The 20,547-nt window shown below is 37.4% G+C and overlaps 1 protein-coding gene across 8 annotated transcripts in view; it reads left to right on the top strand.

The window, feature by feature from the left end:
* Positions 1 to 20,547, top strand: part of DMD (dystrophin) — a 1,922,593-nt gene that overhangs the window by 837,774 nt on the left and 1,064,272 nt on the right. For all 8 annotated transcript variants that reach the window (XM_019529123.1, XM_019529125.1, XM_019529122.1 and 5 more), the window contains 2 exons: positions 5,170 to 5,340; positions 19,255 to 19,434. In XM_019529123.1, coding sequence (XP_019384668.1) covers positions 5,170 to 5,340; positions 19,255 to 19,434 — 351 coding nt within the window. The remainder of the gene's footprint in view (positions 1 to 5,169; positions 5,341 to 19,254; positions 19,435 to 20,547) is intronic.

The following is a 20,547-nucleotide window of genomic DNA, read 5'->3' on the forward strand; positions in this document are numbered from 1 at the left end:
CCCAAATCTGCTCTTGATAGGTTTCAGGTCTTCAGGACTAAATGCTCTTTAACCACAGCTTCGGGCAAATTTTTGCTTTGGGGAAGTGAGAAACAAGGTCCTAATGCATGTACACATGCACATACACATGCATATGCATGTGCACACATGTGTGCACAGGAGCATATGTATGTGCATGTGTAAATGCATTAGGAGCTTGTTTCTCACTTCCCAAAGCAAAAACTTACACTAGCCTGAAGTATTTGTGTTGCGTAAGGCCACAGCTTGGACTTGCATAATGGCATCTGCTTCACACCTGATGGTTTCAAATTTTGGAAAAAGCATTGAAAAAGATAAGAGAAGAGAGTGCCAGAAGTTAAAACTGGCACTTAAGTATCATGAATATGTCTTGGGAATTATATTTATACAAAACATTCCACACTTGCTTATTTTCCCTCTCTTCTACATATCCATAGCCATCCATGCACACAAACACAAATGCATATGCTTACAGTGTCTATATCATTCATGACTGGCTGTGGTGAGGCTATAATCCTGACTGCCACTATACTGAGTGATCATAATAGTGAATAGACTCCATAAAATGGAGTAGTAATGGCAAGCATCTGTGTTCTCTTGTCTTTCCTAAGGCATTGCATACGCTCCAGAGTAAAGCCTCCAATACTGAGACAGGTATATTGTCTTTCCTCACCAGACTCCCACTCTATAAGTGAATGTGATTTGAAGGCACAAGGGATCCCTAAAGTGTATTCCTCTGCATTTTATAGTTCTATATTTTTCATCTCCTCTGACCTGAGGGAGGGCACTTGATGCCCAAAAGCTTATCCATCAGCCGTCCCAACTATATTTGGTTAATAAAATATATTATGCAAAATCCTGGGCTCTCTGAAATTTCCTGAACTCTTACAGCTACCATTCTACTCCAACCCTACTACAACATGGAGTGTGTGTGTGTGTGTGTGTGTATATGTGTGTGTGTATATATATATATATATATATATGTGTGTGTGTGTGTATATATATGTGTGTGTATATATGTATGTATGTATGTGTGTATATATATATGTATATATATTTGTTTTATGCAGAGTTGTTTTTCTGATTATTCAATCATTTCAGTTTCCTTCCAAGTAAAGCTTACTATAAGTGAGCATAAGCAGTGATTTATTTCAGGAAAACAAACAAACAAAGCTTTTAAAAATAGCTTTAATATAGTGAAAACTATAATATGTTTTAACAGCTATAACATACTTTCTGTCTGAGATAATTTTATAAAAGAAAAGGCCTTAAGATGGCAGTGTTTCCCATTTTTCACTTAAAAAATAGATTTTTAGAATTGATAATAACAAAGGGCAAAATTGATACGGTATTAGCCTCTGGGCATATACAATGGATCTATGAATTGCGGAGTATTATTACACTTATATAAATGGGGAAGGAATAGGAACAAAATGTTAATTTATATATGGGGAGGGGGTTGTACAGGCAGATCTGTATTTTATTTGTATACAGTACTAAATGGAGTACTTATGCAACCTTTTGTTCATCTTTTAAAATAAACCATTCTAAAGGTTTTTGAGCCCCAGGTGCCCCAAAAGAAAAGGAAAATAAATGGGTTTTGCAATGCACCCTAAAAGCAAGCAGATAAGGCTTATTTTGAAATGGCTGTTTAAGAGGCAAGTTTCAAAGTTTTTTTTAATGTATAATTATACCCATAAAGCTCTCAGTAGTGGGAAATGCCTGAATTAAAATTCCCCATAGACCTTTTTTTGACTATATGTATATGCACAATATAAAAGTCTGAATCAAACTGCAATGGGAAGTATAAGGCAAAATAAGGAACAGTTCAGCTTTTTAATACTCGCAAATACTGTGTCTGCAGGGAGCTGTGGTAGATCAGTGGTTTTCATGGCCTGCAGACCCCTGGGGTCTGCAAACTGTGTCTAAGGAATCTGCAAAAGATGACTATGAGCAATCAAAAGCATGTAAACACCCACACTTGCCATTCAAAGGTTTCTGCACCTCTGTTCAAAATTTCCAAAAGGGTCTGTACCTCCATTTAATTTTTTTAAGGTCCGCAAATGAAAAAAGGTTGAAAACCACTGTGCTAAGTGACTCTTGTGGTCTCTTCCAGTTGTATGTTTACTGTGTTTCTGTGCCTCACAACAAAAAGGAACATTCTTTTTCTTTTTACGTCTCTGTACCTCACGTATTGTTGCTCCTGTTCATTGAGTAAGGCGTGCAGCCTGGAAAACAGTGGAAGCAAAGACACTATATGATCTTGGAATCATAATCACAAAAGCTTAAGGTCAACGGTACTCTCTAGACCAGTGACTAATAAGTTTAATGTACGTAAGGCATATGATTTTCCATTGCTAGTGGCACAAAAATGTCCTGCTGCCTTTGACTCCCTAGCTCGAACACCTTGTTACCCACTTGCAACTGGGAGAAATTTTTGTTTTGGCATACCTTTGGAGTCATCGAAAGACTCTTTGGGCATCGTTACATGTGCTCTGAAAGCCACTCTAATTAAAGTGCCCTTGGCATCACGTGCATTCAGCGTCCCATGCTTTGAAAGTGTGAGGGGAGTGCTTTAACTAAAGTTTGTTCAATGAGCTTTAGTTAAAGCTTCCTTGTCACCATTTTGAAGCACCATTTTAAACATGTGATGCAAAAGCTGCTGGAACTTGCAAATTAGTCTGCTCCAACATTTGATTAATTGAGCAGACATCTGGCACATGTATAGCTGCCTTTTCATTCCTCTTTTACTCTGCTTCCATACTCCAGCTTAAAACTTATATGCCCTACAGTTAAAAAAAATAACAATTGGGATTAAAAATATATTGGTAAGTAATCTGTTGTCTTCAAATTTCATTTTTGGAAATAAGTGAAAGACTTTTGCTAATACTTATTACACATGCCACATGCACCAAATCAGATAGAAATAATGGTAAGCAAAGGGAAATTTCAGTCCGAATAAATACATTTGGTAAAATTATATAGTCTCAGAAACAGAAGTGTCTACAAGGAACTGATAAGCACCCTAAAAGGTGTCACCAACCAGATCCATTACAATGTTTGATTATTTATTTTTTCATTATCATTCAAAGTAAAATTAGCTTTTCTGCTTTATTTAAAATTAAAACAGAATACAGTTAACAAGGATACAGTTTCATTTAACAAGTGACAGGTTGGAATTAAAAATAGTCAATTTCTGTATGTGACCTATAAAAGATTTCTAAGATAGCTTTTCTTTCAAGTTATCTAAAACCTATTTTTGTTAATTTTCATATTTCTACCTCATAAGAGGTAAAGATTCTTCTTAAATGTGACGGTGATGTCCAAGGGGCATAAATTAAATTCCCTCTTTATTTTTACACTGGTTTCTTCACTGATGACTATTTCATTTCAGGGATTTTATTAATATACGCACTTATTATTTGGTTGAATACAAAATAGCTGACTTTATCCCTGGATGAATGCATATCCTAAGTGAGTTGATGTGAAGTCAGGCTACAGTAAGAGAACCTTTAGGAAGTGATCTGACAAGAGAGGGAAGGGAATTTTAGCATCAGAACGTGATATAATATATTAGAAGGATGCAGTAACTGGTTTGAGTATATATCTTAGGCCACTGAGATGGAGGGACCATCCTGCAGCCCAGTGCTGCCCACCTGGGGAAGGCTGCAGGATGGTCCTTCCTTCCCCTCCCCCACAATGAGCAGCTGGGGGTCTGGTGCCCAGCCAGAAGGGTAGGTTTTTTCCTCCCTACCCACTGCTCAGCCACCCATAGGTGTGATAGTGCTTCGGCTAGGGAATGGAGACATGAGGCAGACCCTACTCACTGGAGCAGACAATATAGCCCAAGTTTGAAAAGCATCATGGGATTCTGGGGGCTGTGAATTAACTTGAAACAGGACAGGATGTGGAACACAAGTTCCATAAACCGGTTTGACCTAAATTAACTAAGTATGATACTACATCCAACCAGATTTATCTTAAACCAGCTTTGGGCATTTTGAAAGTGGTTTAAGTGCACTGAACTTCTGTTTTGTTACAAGTTTAATTCAGTTTCTGATCACTTAAAACAGTTTGTGTGTAACTTCTGTCCTTAGCCCAACTGTTAGATCATGTTACCTTCCATAACCTAAAAAGAATCCCATATCTCCCAAGTTCCACCGTTCCACTGCTATTAGCCCACATTGACAAGACTTGGTCAAAGCATATGTCTTACTCCTGTTTTGTCCCAAATTGATGATGGTGAAAACCTGCTACTGCTGTTAAGTACTCTGTTTGCTCAAGTAGCAGTGAACTGTATGTTGGATCCAAAGAATCCATACTCTGATGATGATCTATACGTGTGTCACACGATTGAATTTCCTGAGTTGGGGATGGTTCTATTTGTTTAAAAACAAAAACTAGAAAATTACATGTGTATACAGAAACATCAAAAGAATGTTATTCAGGTTGTAGAGTCAAACAGTCTTAATTTGGCCCCATTATATGTATGCATTGTTATATACAGTTTTTGATTACTTGATTGCAGACAATGTTTTCATAGGGTCCCTGCCTCAGCTAATGAATAAAATGGATGGTGCTCACTGAATGAGCCAGTATTCAGTCCTTTGTTTTACCCTCATTGTTCAGTGTATTCCATGCCTTTTCCATTGTATACTGTTCACACATGGCCTTGCATACGGTATTATTAATTTCCTCATATGCAGCGTTGCTGTGCAGAAATAACACATGGGCTCGATACTAAAGGTTTAACTATCCGTGAGAAAATGCATTGTGCTCTTTGAATGGTGTTTGACTCCTTACTTGCATTGCAAGGAAGTGCTCTTAATTTGGTAATAGCCAACAATGTATATTACTGTGATTGGAAGAAGTTATTCTACATTCTTGAGATGCACTAATCTGAGTTTCATTTTAAAATGTGGTTATGCTATTAGAGAAGCATCTCCTTATGTACCTGTGAATTATACTTAATGAGCATAGTAATTTTACAGCAAGTTTACGAATATTACAAAGAGTAAATCATACCATACAATATGGTAAAAACTGTCTTGTAAAATACAGTCAAACTTCCATGAAAATGTGAAGCCTAAAAGTGATCAGGGGTTTTGATTCAAATGAAAGAGTTAAAATCCATATGCTTTTCTCCTACAGGTGACAGAAAAAAAGCAAGAGTTAGAGAAATGTTTGAAATTGTCCCGGAAGCTTCGAAAGGAAATGAATGCTCTGACAGAGTGGCTGGCAGTGACAGATGCAGAATTAACAAAGAGATCCACAGTGGAGGGAATGCCTTCTGATTTGGATGCTGAAGTTGCCTGGGGCAAGGTAATAATATAGAAGACTTTAAATTTATATATACTTTATTTATGAATATTAGAGAGCTAACTGATAAACAAAGTGTATGAAATTTGGCAATTAGATTAGCTGAACATTGTAAATGGTAGTGTCATCTCATCACATTATTGCTTTAAAAGATTTAATCATAATATCATTGCTGCTACTAGTAGTATAGCAAACCCGTTAGACAGCAATAATGTTGTGAGGTATATTATTCAGTGTGTACCAAGGCTAGGTGTTTCTTCGATAGATTTAAATTATCCATCTGTCTATCTAGATACAAATCATACTTAGCATAACTCGTTTAACCTTGAATTTCCTGGGAAGCACTTAATTTGGGAGGGAAATGATTTGATAGCATTACTGATATTTCAAATTTGAAACCCATAAGTATTCCAAAGCCAAATACAGGGAAAAATACGTCATATACTAACAGGTTATCATTCATGGAATCCTGTTAGATTCCCATTAACTTTATTGACATTGTTCAGAAGTAGTTATATACGTTTGAGTCCCTAATTATAGGATCATAGGAAAGTAAGGCTGGGAGGGACCTCGTAAAGTCATCCAGTCCAACCTCCCTGCTCAAGGCAAGATCTGACTAAACCATCCCAGCCAAGTGTCTGTCTAACCTACTCTTCAAAACTTCCAAGAATGGAGATTCCATAATTATGTCCATCATTTCTACTGGTATTTTCCAATTCTTGACCACCTTCATAGTCAGAATGTTTATTGAGAGCTCCAATCTGTTGAAGCTTGAGGCCATTGCTTCAAGTCCTATCCCTTATGGTCAGAGAAGAAAGCCCATCTTCATCCTCTCTGTAATTGCCCATCAGGTATTTAAAGAGTATTATCAAATCCCCCCAGTCTTTTCTTAATAGGCTTAGTTCTTTCAGCCTTTCTTCATAAGTCCTGCTTCCCAGGCTCCTGATCATTTTTGTTGCTCTGTGCTGGACTCTTTCCAAATTGTCCACATTCATGCCTCTGACATAAGAAGACAATGGGCCACATGCTGGTTATCTACAGGCATTACATTTCTATAAGGAGAATCACCTTTCTCCTGGTAGAAATGAGAGGTATACAAATGTTCACTGAATTTCTCCTGAGGGAAAATGCTCCTTCCAGGAGAAGATCTTCCAAGTCTCAGCCTGGAGGATCTCTCTAGGAGGACAGCACCTGTCACAAGTGTGAGGTCTATGGTATTGTAATCCTGATCAGGAGGCCCTTTATGGGCATTCAGTTGTCAAGTTGGTGACATTGCTTTAGCACATAATAGGGATGACCACAGAAGGTTGTCATCTTCTTTAATAGCAATCTAAAATCAATCCCATGTAGCTACCCCTAAAGCAGTCAAGTGGTTATCAGATTTAGATATTAAACTCTGAATGTTGTAATCCTAAAATGTCATATGAAGGAAGTAGAAGACAAGAGTGAAGGCCTGTACACTTCCCTCTCAGTCAGCTCTGGGAGGGAAGGAGTAACAACAGGTGCTCTCCTTATTCTTCCTCAACCCAAAGGGGACTAGAAGATTTGCCTCACTGCTCCCCTACCACCTGGACTGGTCGTCACCCCACAGCCCAGCCCCACAGTCTCAGTAAATGGTAGGAGCAGGGATCGCAAAGACCTAGGCGAGGTGTGAACCAGAGCCAGGTAAGTAATGTCATACTTATATGCATATGCAACAATTTAAAAGCCAGGGAGTCAGGACCCTGCATTGAGAAGGCTATCCCTGTAAATCCATAACTGAATTTACTTTTTGAATAACAGCCATCTTATCCTTAAGTTTGAGTCATAAAAAAAATCAACAGTGGAGGAGGAGGGCCCGCATACCTTTAACAGGTGTTTCAGGACTCCAGCAGGGTAGAATAGAATTTCTCTTAGGTTCTAAAGTTCACTTGGGTGCCTAATAAATGGAAGATCTGACCTGGTGTTTTCATTTTTTTTAAGTTGAACGCTCTCAGTTTTTAACATGCATATTAAGTATATTTTATTATAATGTATATGATCAAAGAAAGAACAGGCTACATTTTCATTAGACTAGCAAAAGCATTAGAAGTGCACCAATGTATCTGGAAGTGATATAATCTAAAACAATATATTCTTTCCAAGATAAATCTTATTGAAAAATAACTCCCCAAATTTCCTAATCAAGAACAGATTGAACTACCAGATTTCTGTTTTGCATTTTTCCCCTGCTTCCCTAAAAAGAGGACAACAACTCAAAATGTTAGCACAATAAATTAATTTAGGGATTTCCAGCCACTTTTAAGCAAAGCATTGATTTCTCTACCATTATGGTAGAAAACAACCCTTCCTTCTTTCTTAGTTTTATACCCATGACTCTTAAACTGATATATTAATTTCCTTTTCTTTGTAAAATATTTCCCTTAGTCTACAACTATCAATGAAATAAAATAAATTAAGAAATACAGTCTCTAATTTTTGTACTGTATTTTTTTTTTTAAGTGTCAAACCAGAATCAACACACGGGTTATAAAGTGTATGAAAATTGTATATATAATCCTTTGGGCAACATTCGAATACATTTTTGCAATACAGTTTTTTCTTGCTTAAACAATTTACCTGTTTATTTTAACAACATAATATTTGTTCTTATAATCTAGATATGCTTCAAGTAAAAATCAGAACACTGAAGCCTGTACAAATAATTGGAGTTTTGGTTTTGTTTTGTTTTGGTTACTAAATGGAAAAGGCAAGACATATTTTTTTTTAATTTTATTTAACATGAAGTATCCTATTAAGCCTAAAGTGAGATATTTGTTTCAGGCATTTTTGAGAAAATATGAAGGAATAAAGGGCTAGATTGACAAAGCTGTTGGGAACAGAAATGGTGTCCCCTAAGCCATAAAACCACCCCAGCCACTGCTCGGTACCTTGAGTCAAGCCAATATTACACAGACAAAATTAATTTTGAAAACAAGATATCATGTAATGTTCAGGCTATACAAATAGTCTGAGTTTTCTCTTAGGCAAAGTCTAACCTAGTCATTCCAGGAATGCTGATGATGTGCTACTATATGTAAATACAGAACAATACATAGGCCTGTTTTTTTGCAAATTCTACTAAATAAGCTGTACTCTGTGGAAACTTACCTGAAAAAGAAAAAGAAACATTTTATTTAATTTCATCTTTACTGAAAATACATTCAAGAAAAACAATGTACACTGCTAGAGAAGGGTAAAGTGGTTTGGGTGTTTAGAGCAAGATTTGATTTTCATTTTGCTTCCCCTGCTCCCCGCCTTCATCCCCCACTTATGAACCAGAGGTTGTGACTCAAATGGTTTTTGCTTGTTTGAAACATTAATCTTCCAATGAGATGCTATTGGCTATTAATCAAGAGACTGGGAAAAAATTTACTTCCATTTATACATCTTTTGAAAGCTACATAAGCTTTTCATGTCATCAGTCTAGAATGCTAATATATTATAAAAGTACAGACTAAAAGCACAGCAAGAGACATTTATAAATATGTTTCATTTTTTAAATTTTCAAATCAAACCTTAGTTTGTGAAACCCCTATTGCTGCTCAGTATTTTCTCATTTTCCCTTGCTGTCTTCTCCTGTAGTGAAGTCTACATAGTGAATCACTTTTGATTAATACCATGATCTTATCCTCCACACCAAAGGACAAATGTCAGATTTTTCAAGGGATGAAATACGTATTCATGCAGTTTTAATACCTCAGAACTAGCTTGTCAATTATCCAGTTCAGTTTCTAGTAAGGAAAACAAAAGTGGTCTTTGGTGATGTTGAGCTGTACAGCAGAGATGTAAATGTCTTGTCGTGTACATTTGTTTGCACGTTGAAGAAAACTAATTTATTTCGGGGAGGGGGGTTGTTCCAAAATAATCATGATGCTTCTAGTCTAGCACTAGGTTAATGGAAAGGCTTGTCTTTAATTTCCTTTCGTTTATGAACTAGATGCAAACCTTAATGCTCCAGAAGTTATATAATTAGAGTTTAAGGTTTGCTGATTAGTGCAGTTGCACAGTAGGAAACTCTTGTTATGTCTCACTCTTTCTATAAACAGGTATAACATTAACTTTTTTTTTTGCTTAAAACAATCAAGAAAGGGAAGAGAAGCTCATTAAAATTTTATATGTATGAGAAATGTGTGAGCAATTTAACTAACTTGTATGATAATTAAAGCTTATGCTACTATGCTTATTAACCTGCAGAAATACAGTGTATTACTGTGTATTCTCATGAGAAAGTGATACTTTATGACAAAAAAATAGTACCTAGAAAATGATGGCTGAAGCCCAGTCAAACCAATCATTTACTGTGTAACCTCAGGCAAGTCACTTCACTTAATTTTGTTTCAGTCAGTTTATCTTAAAAAGGGCTGAAAACAGCACTTATTTACTGAATCACATACACAAAGAATACTCCCTTGTAAGGACCATTTTAGGACATGTAAAGCAGTATTTACATGAATATATCATATATGATATATCATATAATTTATTATAATCTACTTCATTGATTTCAGTGGAGTGACACCTACATGATGGTGATATAATAGCGAAGTAAATCTAACCCATTAATTGTATATATGTATGTATAAAGAATAATTATAGGATATAATCAACTGTCATCTAAATACTGCATGTCACTGTACAGAGATTATAAATGCTGAAAAATGTTCTTGCATGTAAGCATTTTAAAATTACCTTTAAAGATGTAAGAAAAGTGTCAGGTGATACTATGTTGAACAAAATCAATGTTTATTTTAAAACAATTTTGAAATAAGTTAAAAGATCAAAACCTAATAATTTCTAAACTTTGGAAAGCCTATTAATTAAAGTTCCACATACCCTGGTGCAAAGTTAAGAAATAGTACATCATACCTATTGGGGTCGGAATTGGGTCATAAGAATGTGTTATTAATGTGGCAGCTTTTTGCTTATGAACACAAACTATAGTGGATATGTTAGCATCAGGCTGCGTCCTACTCCTGCTGAAGACAAGGCAAATCTCTAGACAGCAGCGGGTGAAGCAGAACTGTCCAGGAACTCAGTATTATAAGCAAGATATTCAGAAAACACTAACTAGGAGCAGGAAAGCAGGAGGACAGAAATCTCAGGTGACAGTGAAGTAAAAAATGGACATGTGCTGTGTTGGACATAACTGACTTGGGATTTCATAGTGACTTTTTATACAGCCCTATTAAGCACAATCTGCATTATTTTATTAAGTTTGTATTAAGTTTCAGTACCAGAAATTTGCTGAAGAGTTAAAAGAAATTCAAAATGTTACAAACAAATTAAAATTGAATATAAAAGTGACAGTTAGATTCAGAATGAATAGCTGTGTCTGGTATAGTGTAGAGTAGGTGAAAATGTGAAAGCACTGTATTTTCTCATGTGCCACATACCTTCAAATAAGACATGCACCTTGTTTTTTGGAAGACAGAATTGGAGAGGAGAAGATTTTTTGACAGTTATGGCTGCGTAGAGAAAGGATAGAGCCTAATCTTCAGTTTACTCATCCTCCCCTTCCTGCTTAAACAGAAGCTCCAACTATAGCTGCTGCTGAAGACTGAAAAGAGCTACAATGTGTAGGGTTGTGAAATAGGAGACCAGGACTAACAAGGAGAAAGCAAAATTGCCAGGATAAAGGTTAGCTTGATTAGTAGGATATCAAGACTATTAAAAAGGAGAGGCTGTCATTAACACTTGCAGAGTGAGCATTTAGCCATGAAGTCAACTGACTATCTCAGCTACCTCCATAGAAATGCCACTGCTGTTGTCTGACAATTGGTTTTAAACTTTGGATGGAGAAGGAATTAAGTGAGGTGTTTCTATTTTGGGCAGAAAATCAGCTTCCCCACTTAAGACAAGCACTCCAATTTTGAAAGGCCAGTTGGGAGGGGAAAGGTGCATGTGGTAGGTGAATAAATACAGTAATTATAGATTATGAATACCAGTAATGAAGAGGAGAAATTGTCCAGGAGCATAGAATTAAGACAAATTTAGCCTAAATCTCAAGATAACATCCTGACAGTAATATTTGTTAGACAGTAAGAGTCTCCCAGGAAGGTAGTGAAACTTTATTTCTTGAGCCATATAAAAATAAAGCTATTGCTTTAGTCCTGCCTTGTTACAGGAAGTAGAAAAGCTATTTTTGTTCCAGTTTTGTTCAGTTCTCCTAAAAGAAGCAATATATATTACTTATAGGTGGAAAAAAATAGAAATAATTTTATAACTATAAAATTAAGCAGTAGAAAAATGGTACAGAGTTATGTAATTTCTATTGATTCCAATATTCACAGTTCCTGTACTCATCGGACAAATCTATCTGATAAAAGGTATGATTTGGTATGGCACCATGTTCTTTAAAAGGAAATGCCAGATGTCATTACAAAGGGAACTTCTACACCAAATTCCATGTTATCAGTATTATTTTTCCTATGCATTCTTGTAATATTTAATTGTGTATAATGCCTACAAAGTTGAATTGAAACGCACAGAATCAAACTGGCTAACACAGTTTGGTAGTCTAATTTCCATCAGTGAGTCCAATAAAATAAAATGTACTAAAAAATTGTATCAAAAAATTCACAATGCATAAGTAATGGCCAGAGCACAATAAAAATATTAGAGGCGCTGCAAATAAATACATAAATGCCAGCTATCATGGAGAAAAAAGGACATAACATCAGCCTCTGATTAATACCCTAATCCCATCTGTGAGAATAAAGCAGCCTAACTTCCTTCTTTTACAGAGTTTCTGTGACTTATTAAGGTCACTTTTGCTTTTGGAGATTTATGTAGAGAGTGTGAAGTCACACAGAATCTTTCATCCGTTGTGTCTTGTTTCTGAATTTTTAAATTATATTTAATAATGACTGATGCCCAATTAAAAAACTACCTCAGTACTATTTTGGTCATGTTCCTAGTGGTCTTGAAAAATTAACAAAGAGCCTAATTTGATATATAGTAGTACTACTTCATTATAAAATATAATTGAGTAAGCCTATGAACCACATTTTCAAAGAAACTCCTCACTGTACATTCAAGGCTTTCACTTGTTATTACCTACTATTTTCAGGTAAGGGGGTTTGTTAACACCATGTTGAGAAAGTATCCAGAATTCATTTCTTTTTCCACAGGAAAAACTGTGTAAAATGTATGCAAAAGTACAAATGAACCCAGATCAGGACTAAGGACCCGGTGTATATAATTACTTACTAAAAGTGGAGTTAAAAAAAAGTATAATTTATGTTGCAGAGTCACGTTTTAAAGTTAGAAGATGCCAAACTTACAGTTGTGTAGGCAACTTCAGTTCAGAGCATCAGTCATGTACACTTTACTGGGGTACTGTAGAAAAATATCTACAGGAAAATGTTGTGTGGTCACATAATCATTGTCATTATAATAGTGCACAAAGTAAAATTAAGCGATCACTAACACTGAAAAGTAAACATTTTCTTAATTTTGAGTGCTAGCATATATCATGTTAATTGTTTGTGTGTGTATGAGAGGGGGAAATATTATTTCCCTTTCTCCTTGTTTTAAGGAAAAAATAAAAGGAAATGTTAAAAGTAGAAAGAAAAAGCAAATATTTTGCGTAACTGTGCATCTATTAATGTGAATCATCAAAAGGATGATTCACATTTTGAAATCAAAAATATTCACCCATTGAAGAGAGGTTTATGTTACTGTAGGATAATCTATGTTTTCCAGCAACAGGAGAAGATTTTTAGGTCAGAGTGGAGATATTTCTGGGCTGATATTCTGAATCTAGGGATTGTACTGAAGAAAGTTCAGTTTGATCTGTATGTCTGTCTCTCCCTTCTTCTGGGAAATGAGAACATCCTCGATATGTCTATTACTAGGGCAAACAAATCTATCCAGACTCAGTTCCTATCCTCTGCTACAGCTGCTCAGATAATACCTTAATTGGCTTGGTATATGTGCAGAGTCTGTGGATCCCAACTTCTGTGTTCAGTCACTTTGGCACGCTGCCATTATTTTTGCTGAGGCACAAATGAGAGAAAGGAAATGGCAATTTCAAATACCCTATGCCAAATAGGGATGGAATTTCTATTGGCAAAGAATCCTGAAAGTGATTCCCCCATCAAATATCAAATGAGAAACTTTTATAACAAGTGTCAGGCAACTTAAAGCTAGAGATTGCTACCAGCTGCCCCTACAGTGCCTTACTTTTTCTCTGTCTGCTATTAAATGTCAGCTCTGTATATACCTATATGTGTGTGGCAAAGGTAAGTGTATACATGTGTGTATGTATAATTTGTCTTGAAACACATGCTTTGTTTAGATAAGTTGGGAAATTATTGACCATAAGTAGGTGTTAAGAACTTGACACATTAATCTAAATCTTCAATATCTCTTAGAGTAAACATGAGTTTTTCCTGACACTATTTCTCTAGTAAAAAGTAAAAACAAATAAAATAAAAACTCTTGAAGTATCTATTTTGACATGCTATTTAAATCTGTTGTCAAATAATCATCACAGCTGTGGATTTGGAATTTTGACAGTTTTGTGTCTAGCCCTCTTTCTTTCTTTCCTCCCCCGCCAGAAAAACTCAATTTAGAGATTGCATCACAACTTCAATTCTTCCTCATTCTCATTTTTGACTTTGTTGTTTTAATTATGCTTACTTGGCCACATTGTTATGAAAACACAACATTATAAATTATAAATAACAACATAGAGAATATAAATAAATAATTCTTCTATGGGAGTATGCTGTTCTCTTATTTGCTTCACTTGCATTTCCAAGGATCACCTATGACACTGATATATGAAACTATTCTTTGACCAGGATTTCTAACCAGTTTCTGCCTACCTAACTTATGAAGATGGCTCTGAACTTAAAGTAGCTGTGTGATTTATACTTCAAATAGAGACACAACATCTCTGGAATGTGTGTCCAAATTACCAGTATGCACACAAGCAGTCCCCATCTCAAATCAGTGTGATTGCATGAAGGGATGTAAAACTTTTCCTGAAGTTGCCCATATTTTGAGACAATTTCTTTCATGCCCTCTTAATCATGAAAGAAATGTAATAAATGAATGCCAGTTTCTTGAATAATGGAACTCACTGATCAAAATTACCAGATTTCTAAGCTGCTTGTGGAGTTTTAGTAAAATAAATGCACGTAATGTTGCAAAGGTATCATTACACATTTATCTCAATCTTTTTTATATACATATATATAGAAAATATGTATGTATTTTTATTAAAATTATACCCATTTCTTTTTGTGTTACAGAAAATGACCAAAGTTGTTTGATTAATGTAGAGAAAATACACACAGAATTTCATTGCACAGTTATATCAAAAAGGCAGGTATTTGAAGATTATGAGAGATGAAAATTTCAAATCAAGAAAATTAATCACGGAAATGAACCAAAAAAATTGAGCTCATTAGGGGATCCAAGTACACAGTACTGTATTTTCCCCAAAGCCAGCTGGGGAAAATTAGGTCCTTATATGTGAGCACAACAGATGCCATGTGTCTGGAAATGTGGTGGTGGCTTGAGGGCTAGAGGCAGTGAAACGATGGCCATGTTAATTGCAATAGGCCTGAGAAACAGGGTAATTAAGACTGCCACTACACCCCCTCCACCCACCAAATTTCCAGACGTATGGGGAGCCCCTTTCCCAGCTGCTTGGCTGGTTCACAGGGCTGTTCTGTGGCTGGACCTGACCAGTAGGGCTGTGCAAAACTTCGGTAGACAATTCAATTCGGAGGAGATTCAGCTCAATTTGGCAGCCAAATCTCTGAATCTGAATCTAATCAGGAGACCAGTTAAAAGGTCCAAATCGAATCAGAAGCCTCTGAATTGATTCAGAAAAGATTTGGCTGCTTCAGAGATTCAGCCATAAACTAAACAGGCAGCAGTCCTCACCACGCTGAACACAGGTGCCTCCAGCTGGTAAGTCTGTTGTGGTAGGTGGAGAGGGGAGGAAAGAAGCATGGTTGGGGCAGATAAATGCCCCCACAGTGAGGGAAGGATTGGGGCTGGGGCTGAGACAAGCTGCCCAGCTGAGGTGGGAGGGCACGGGACTCAGGGCAGGGGGCATGGGATGCAGGCATGGCAGTGCCCCCCTTCCACCTGAAATGAGCCACATCTGCATTGTGCCCCCCCTCCCCCAGCTGTGAAAGTGGCAGCAGGGCATAGTCCTCACTCCCAGCAGTGCTGCATGCACATCCCGCATCCCCCCCACCTCCTCTCCAACTCCCATGCCCTGCCAACCCGACTGGGCAGCTCCAATCCCTCGCTTGCTGTGTGGGGCAGATAAACGCTGGAGACAGCTGTGTCCAGTATGATGAGCACTGCTGCCTGTTTAGTCTATGGCCAAATCTCCGAAGCGGCACCAAATGTTTGGATCTGATTCGGCTGAATTGAATCGGGACAGTGATTCAGATTTCCAAATCGAATTCCTGTCCGTCCAAATCAGCCGAATTTGAAGCAAATACTTGCTGCTTTGCACAGGCCTACTGACCAGGTCCAACCTGGCATGCAGCCCCATACCTAGCATGTGGCGTATGATCTTTTCTGCTGGCTCTGGAGCCCCATGCTAGGTTCTGGCTTTGGGGCCAAGTTTAGGACTACATGCTGGCTCTGGGACCATGTGCCAGGCCAAATCTATCTTCAGGTCTTATCCAGTGTGAAGGGCTAGCAGCAGCCTTGGGAGGAAACTCAGCTCCCTAGCTGCTGCCACTGACTTAAATATAATCAAAGATCTTTACTTTAGTCTAACCTTCAAAAATCAAGGCGTGTATTATATACACAGGGGCATGCTAAATGCGAGAAAATATAGCATTTTAAAAATCCAATATAATATATACAGCTCAGAATTTCTTCGTGTCCAAAAAGATGGAATAGCATGCAATTCCCATCAATGGGAATCAGTGGGAATTTTGCCTTTGAATTCTAGATAATCAGGACTTTACCCCTAAACTCTTTAAATAACCATATATGTGAAAGGTGAGTAATTTTGTTCTATTCAGCCTTTCGGTGCTTGCGTGTTAAGAAAAGTGTTAAGCCTATTTGATTGCCTAGTGTCCACTGGGAATGAACAATCATATATGTTATGCTGGCTAACATACAAGATGGTTAATTTTCATGTCTGGGTGCCCAGAGCACAGAATAAACACTAAGTTGACCAATGCCTTTTTATTCTTTAAAATTGAGAAGAACAGTAAAGATGGACAATCCCTGGTATTCATTAGATTGGGGTGGCAGCTCTGCTGAATGTATGTGCTCAGACTAGAGTTTAAGTCACACCTTGAAAAATGTATCTGGTTTTGGGTAATAGTTCCAATTAATGAGATTTGACTCTGAAGTTTAAACATTATATGCCCATTTTCACATATGTAAAATGAAGATGGGTTCTAATTTAAAACAAAGTCCCAGCTCTTGTGTTCAAAATACCTTCAATCTATAGATTGATAGATTATTCAGATAACATAAAAAGCTAACTTGAATTTTCCCTCAAAGCTGAAGTCAAACATTTTTTGTTAAAAAATATTAGGTATCTTTGGTTTCCAAAATGCAGATAGATTAAATAGTTCTAGAAATGAGTGCTCCAGCATTACTCCTAGCCAAACTGGAAATCAAAACAATCTGAACTTTAATACAGGTTTCAGATACTATAGTACCTTAAATGAAAGAATATGGTTCACATTTTCTTCACTAATATTCTTTATATTCTGTTATTACACTTCTCATCACTTGAGTAAGTTGGTAGAACACTAAAAACTTCTTATCCTTACCTGAAATGTAAGTATGAAAATTTATCTTTGAAACAAAATGATTAATTTGGTGCAGTATGTACATCAAGCAGCTGGTTCAAAGTAAGTGTAACATCTGCCAAATGAAGTTGGAGATGCCATAGAAACAGTGTTATACCAAAGGGAGTAATTTTTGCACATTTATCAAGTTATATTTTCACTGACAACATAATATTAATAGAAGCATAATAATGTGAGATTGATTATAGCAAGTGTGATACTGAAGGAGGAAAGCCTGGGTATAAGCACTGTCTTTTGCATTACATCAATCTCTTAGTTGGTGAAAAACTCTCCTTTTGAGTGTTTAGGGATATGTGAAAGTTCCTAGATTTCTGTTTTCTCATTGGTGACTGTTGACTGTCGCCCCTACTTCCTGCTCACTTTATTTTGTGTGTAACTCAAGATCTTTATTTAATGAACTTGAAACCCTGAGTTTTGCCATTTTCAGCTAGGGGGCAGGCATGGGGTACCATCTGAGCAGCTTGAAACTTCTCCCAATGACTGATTTTATTTTCCATTAGATGGAGAGAGATACTGTACCTCTTCCAGAGTAGTTATCAAGTAATGAGTGGTCTTAGTTGTGACCACTGTGTAACATAACATTTGCTCATGAAACTAGTTTAAGTAGGACCTTTCTTTTTTTGTAGATTGTTTGTATTTTGTCACAGATTTGCAGAGTGAATAGCTAAATTGATAGATCTGGCATGTTTTAGACTGTAAGCATCTATGGGGAGTGTAGCAGGGGTTAGAAAAGGCTGGCTTTAAGAGAAAAGGCTGGCTATCAGATACAGATAGTGGAGCAAAAATGAGCTACAGGGTAATAAGGAGCCAGGGGGAGCGTAACAGAGGGACTACTGGAATTCAGTGTGGAATTCTATACAGTAAGTAGTCATGGTGTGAAAGCGAGCTGCACAGCAGTAGGACAATAGAGCAGAACTGAGACTGAGAAGCAGAGAAGCAGATGCAGCCCCACTAAGGAAGTGGCAACAAATGAAAGTAGGCTGCTCAGGGAGCCAAAGAGCCACATATATGGTTGATCAAGAAGGCACCTGAAGGTAAGCCATGGCTCTGAGATAGCAGGGACAAGAGGGCCTAGACTTGTGGGTAGAGAGGAGTTCCTGCCAATAGGCTGCAAGGAAGAAGGAAACTGAGATGAGTACCCTAAAGCAGCGTTTCTCATACTGTGGGTCATGACCCAAAAGTGGGTTGCAAGAATATATGAAAGGGTTGCAAACAATCTTTAGAAATGGATTGTCCTTAGAAGGAGAAAAACATGGGAAATGATTCCAGCCTGCAAGGGGCTGCTTGGAACTCCCCATGCTCCACATCCTTTCCCTCGTCCCCTACCCCCTGCACTACACACTGGGGGGCTGGGGGCAGAGGGCAGTGGGTCAGGAGCAAGGAGCACTGGGTCGGGACTAGCCATCGATGTTTACAAATGGGTCCTGGTACAAAACGGTTGAGAACCACTGCTCTAAAGAGCAGGCAGGGTGCGTCCAGAGCCATGAGTCAAGGAGTTCCAGGACAGGGCAGAAGAGTTCTGTTCTGTTCTGTTTGTGTATTTGTTGGTTTGTTTGTTGCATAAAAGCTGCATTACTTGAAAGGACTGCCTGAGGTGCTCATCAGCAAGCGAGCAAAAACCCACTTACACAAGCCAACAAGCTTGGTAACATATTTACAGATTTAAAACATACATTTTCAGCTTTGACCTAAGTAAAACAAAAATTCTAAGTGTGAAATTTGAATGTCTTGCATTAAACATATCAACAACATATTAAAGCCCATTATGGCAAGTAAAACTCACTCTCAGAAATAAAGAGATTATTAAAATATGTCTTTGAGGAACTAAGACATTGTTAGCATCTTTTAAGAGATGGAGGACTTCCTTAGGTTTTGATTATTCTGAATACTACCTACTGTGCATGTTTAAAAAGTAGCTTTGTAAAGGTGTGGGTTTTTTCCTATTACTTTCCTGTAGTAGTTGTAACATTTTGTATTAAACAGCCACAGTGTGGACACAACTGCAATTTTTAGTTTCTTGTTACGTTCTATAAGAAATCAATATTTGATATTGATGAAGTAATCATTCTGGATATGCTTTCCACAGGCAACACAAAAGGAAATTGAGAAACGCCAGCTGCATCTTAAAAGCATCACTGATTTAGGAGAGGGTTTGAGAACCGTGCTTAAAGGAAAGGAAAGTCTTGTGGATGATAAACTCAGCCTCCTGAACAGTAACTGGATAGCAGTAACTTCTCGAGCTGAGGAGTGGCTCAACCTGTTGCTGGTAAGATAAATTGTGTTTTGTGTGTACCAAACCTACGTTGTAGGTAGGCATAGAGGGCCAATCTTGCATTTCTTTTGATGCTTCACTGAAAATCCTCTGTAATCATTAAACTTTTGCTTACCCACCACAGAACACATGGATATAGACATCAGAACCATAGCATTTAGTTCTTCAAGTTCTTGTCCTAGTATGAATTTCCATGTTGCATGTGCATCTCCTCCATGTGTCAGGGAAAACAGCTTTTCTTAACAGTGCCTGTTTGGTTCTTCTATACAGCATTCTGAGGGTATAAAGGACTATTCAGGACCAACAACCTCTTTCTCAGTTTTTGTGTTATGTTAGTCTTACAGCAGGTTTGGATTACTTTTTGTGGGCGGGAACATTGGGCATTGGAAGCTAGGTTCAGATTCACTAGGTAGTTAGATCCTTCTGTCCAGCCCGGTGTCCCAGGAAAGATGATCAAGGAAAGGCTATCTTATTCAGAAGGAACGCGAAGAATAAGTTGTCACCCAGAACCATTCTTTTAAAAAGGCGGGGTTTATTTTCCCAGCCCTCTTTAAGTCTTGGGGGATCTTGAACTCCATATGGAGGTTCTTTGGTGTTCCAACCCAGGCATTTTTCTTGGGGCCTCACGTTGAGGATTTATCTTGGCCCTCCTACAGACAACTTAATGAGATGTTACCTTCAGTACTAAGTATATACTAAGATGGTCATGTATGCTTCAACATCATTCTCACTCAGTAAAAATAACCTTCACTACAGTTCTCCTTGCAGATCATGCTACTTATCCAACATATAATATTAACCAGCTTAGTAATTGCTCTAGTCAACCTAAACCCCCACTGCTCTCTGAAGATACACTTTCAGTACTTAAGTGGAAGTCTAGATTTTTGTCAGTACTGTATTCATCTTCTGAAACATTGATGAGGAGAATCTTACTTACCATAAGTACCAAAGCAAAAGCAGTGCCAACAGTGCACTGGCACTGGGTACCCTCATATGGGGCAGGATGGGGGGTGAAATAAAATAAAATAAAAATGAAATGAAATAAAAGTAATGGGAAATAACAGCACAAGATCTGCACCAAGTGCCAAAATGCTCTGTCTTCCATTA

Source organism: Crocodylus porosus, unplaced genomic scaffold (assembly GCF_001723895.1).
Source record: "Crocodylus porosus isolate Cpor-Errol unplaced genomic scaffold, CroPor_comp1, whole genome shotgun sequence".
In the NCBI taxonomy this organism is placed as follows: domain Eukaryota; kingdom Metazoa; phylum Chordata; order Crocodylia; family Crocodylidae; genus Crocodylus; species Crocodylus porosus.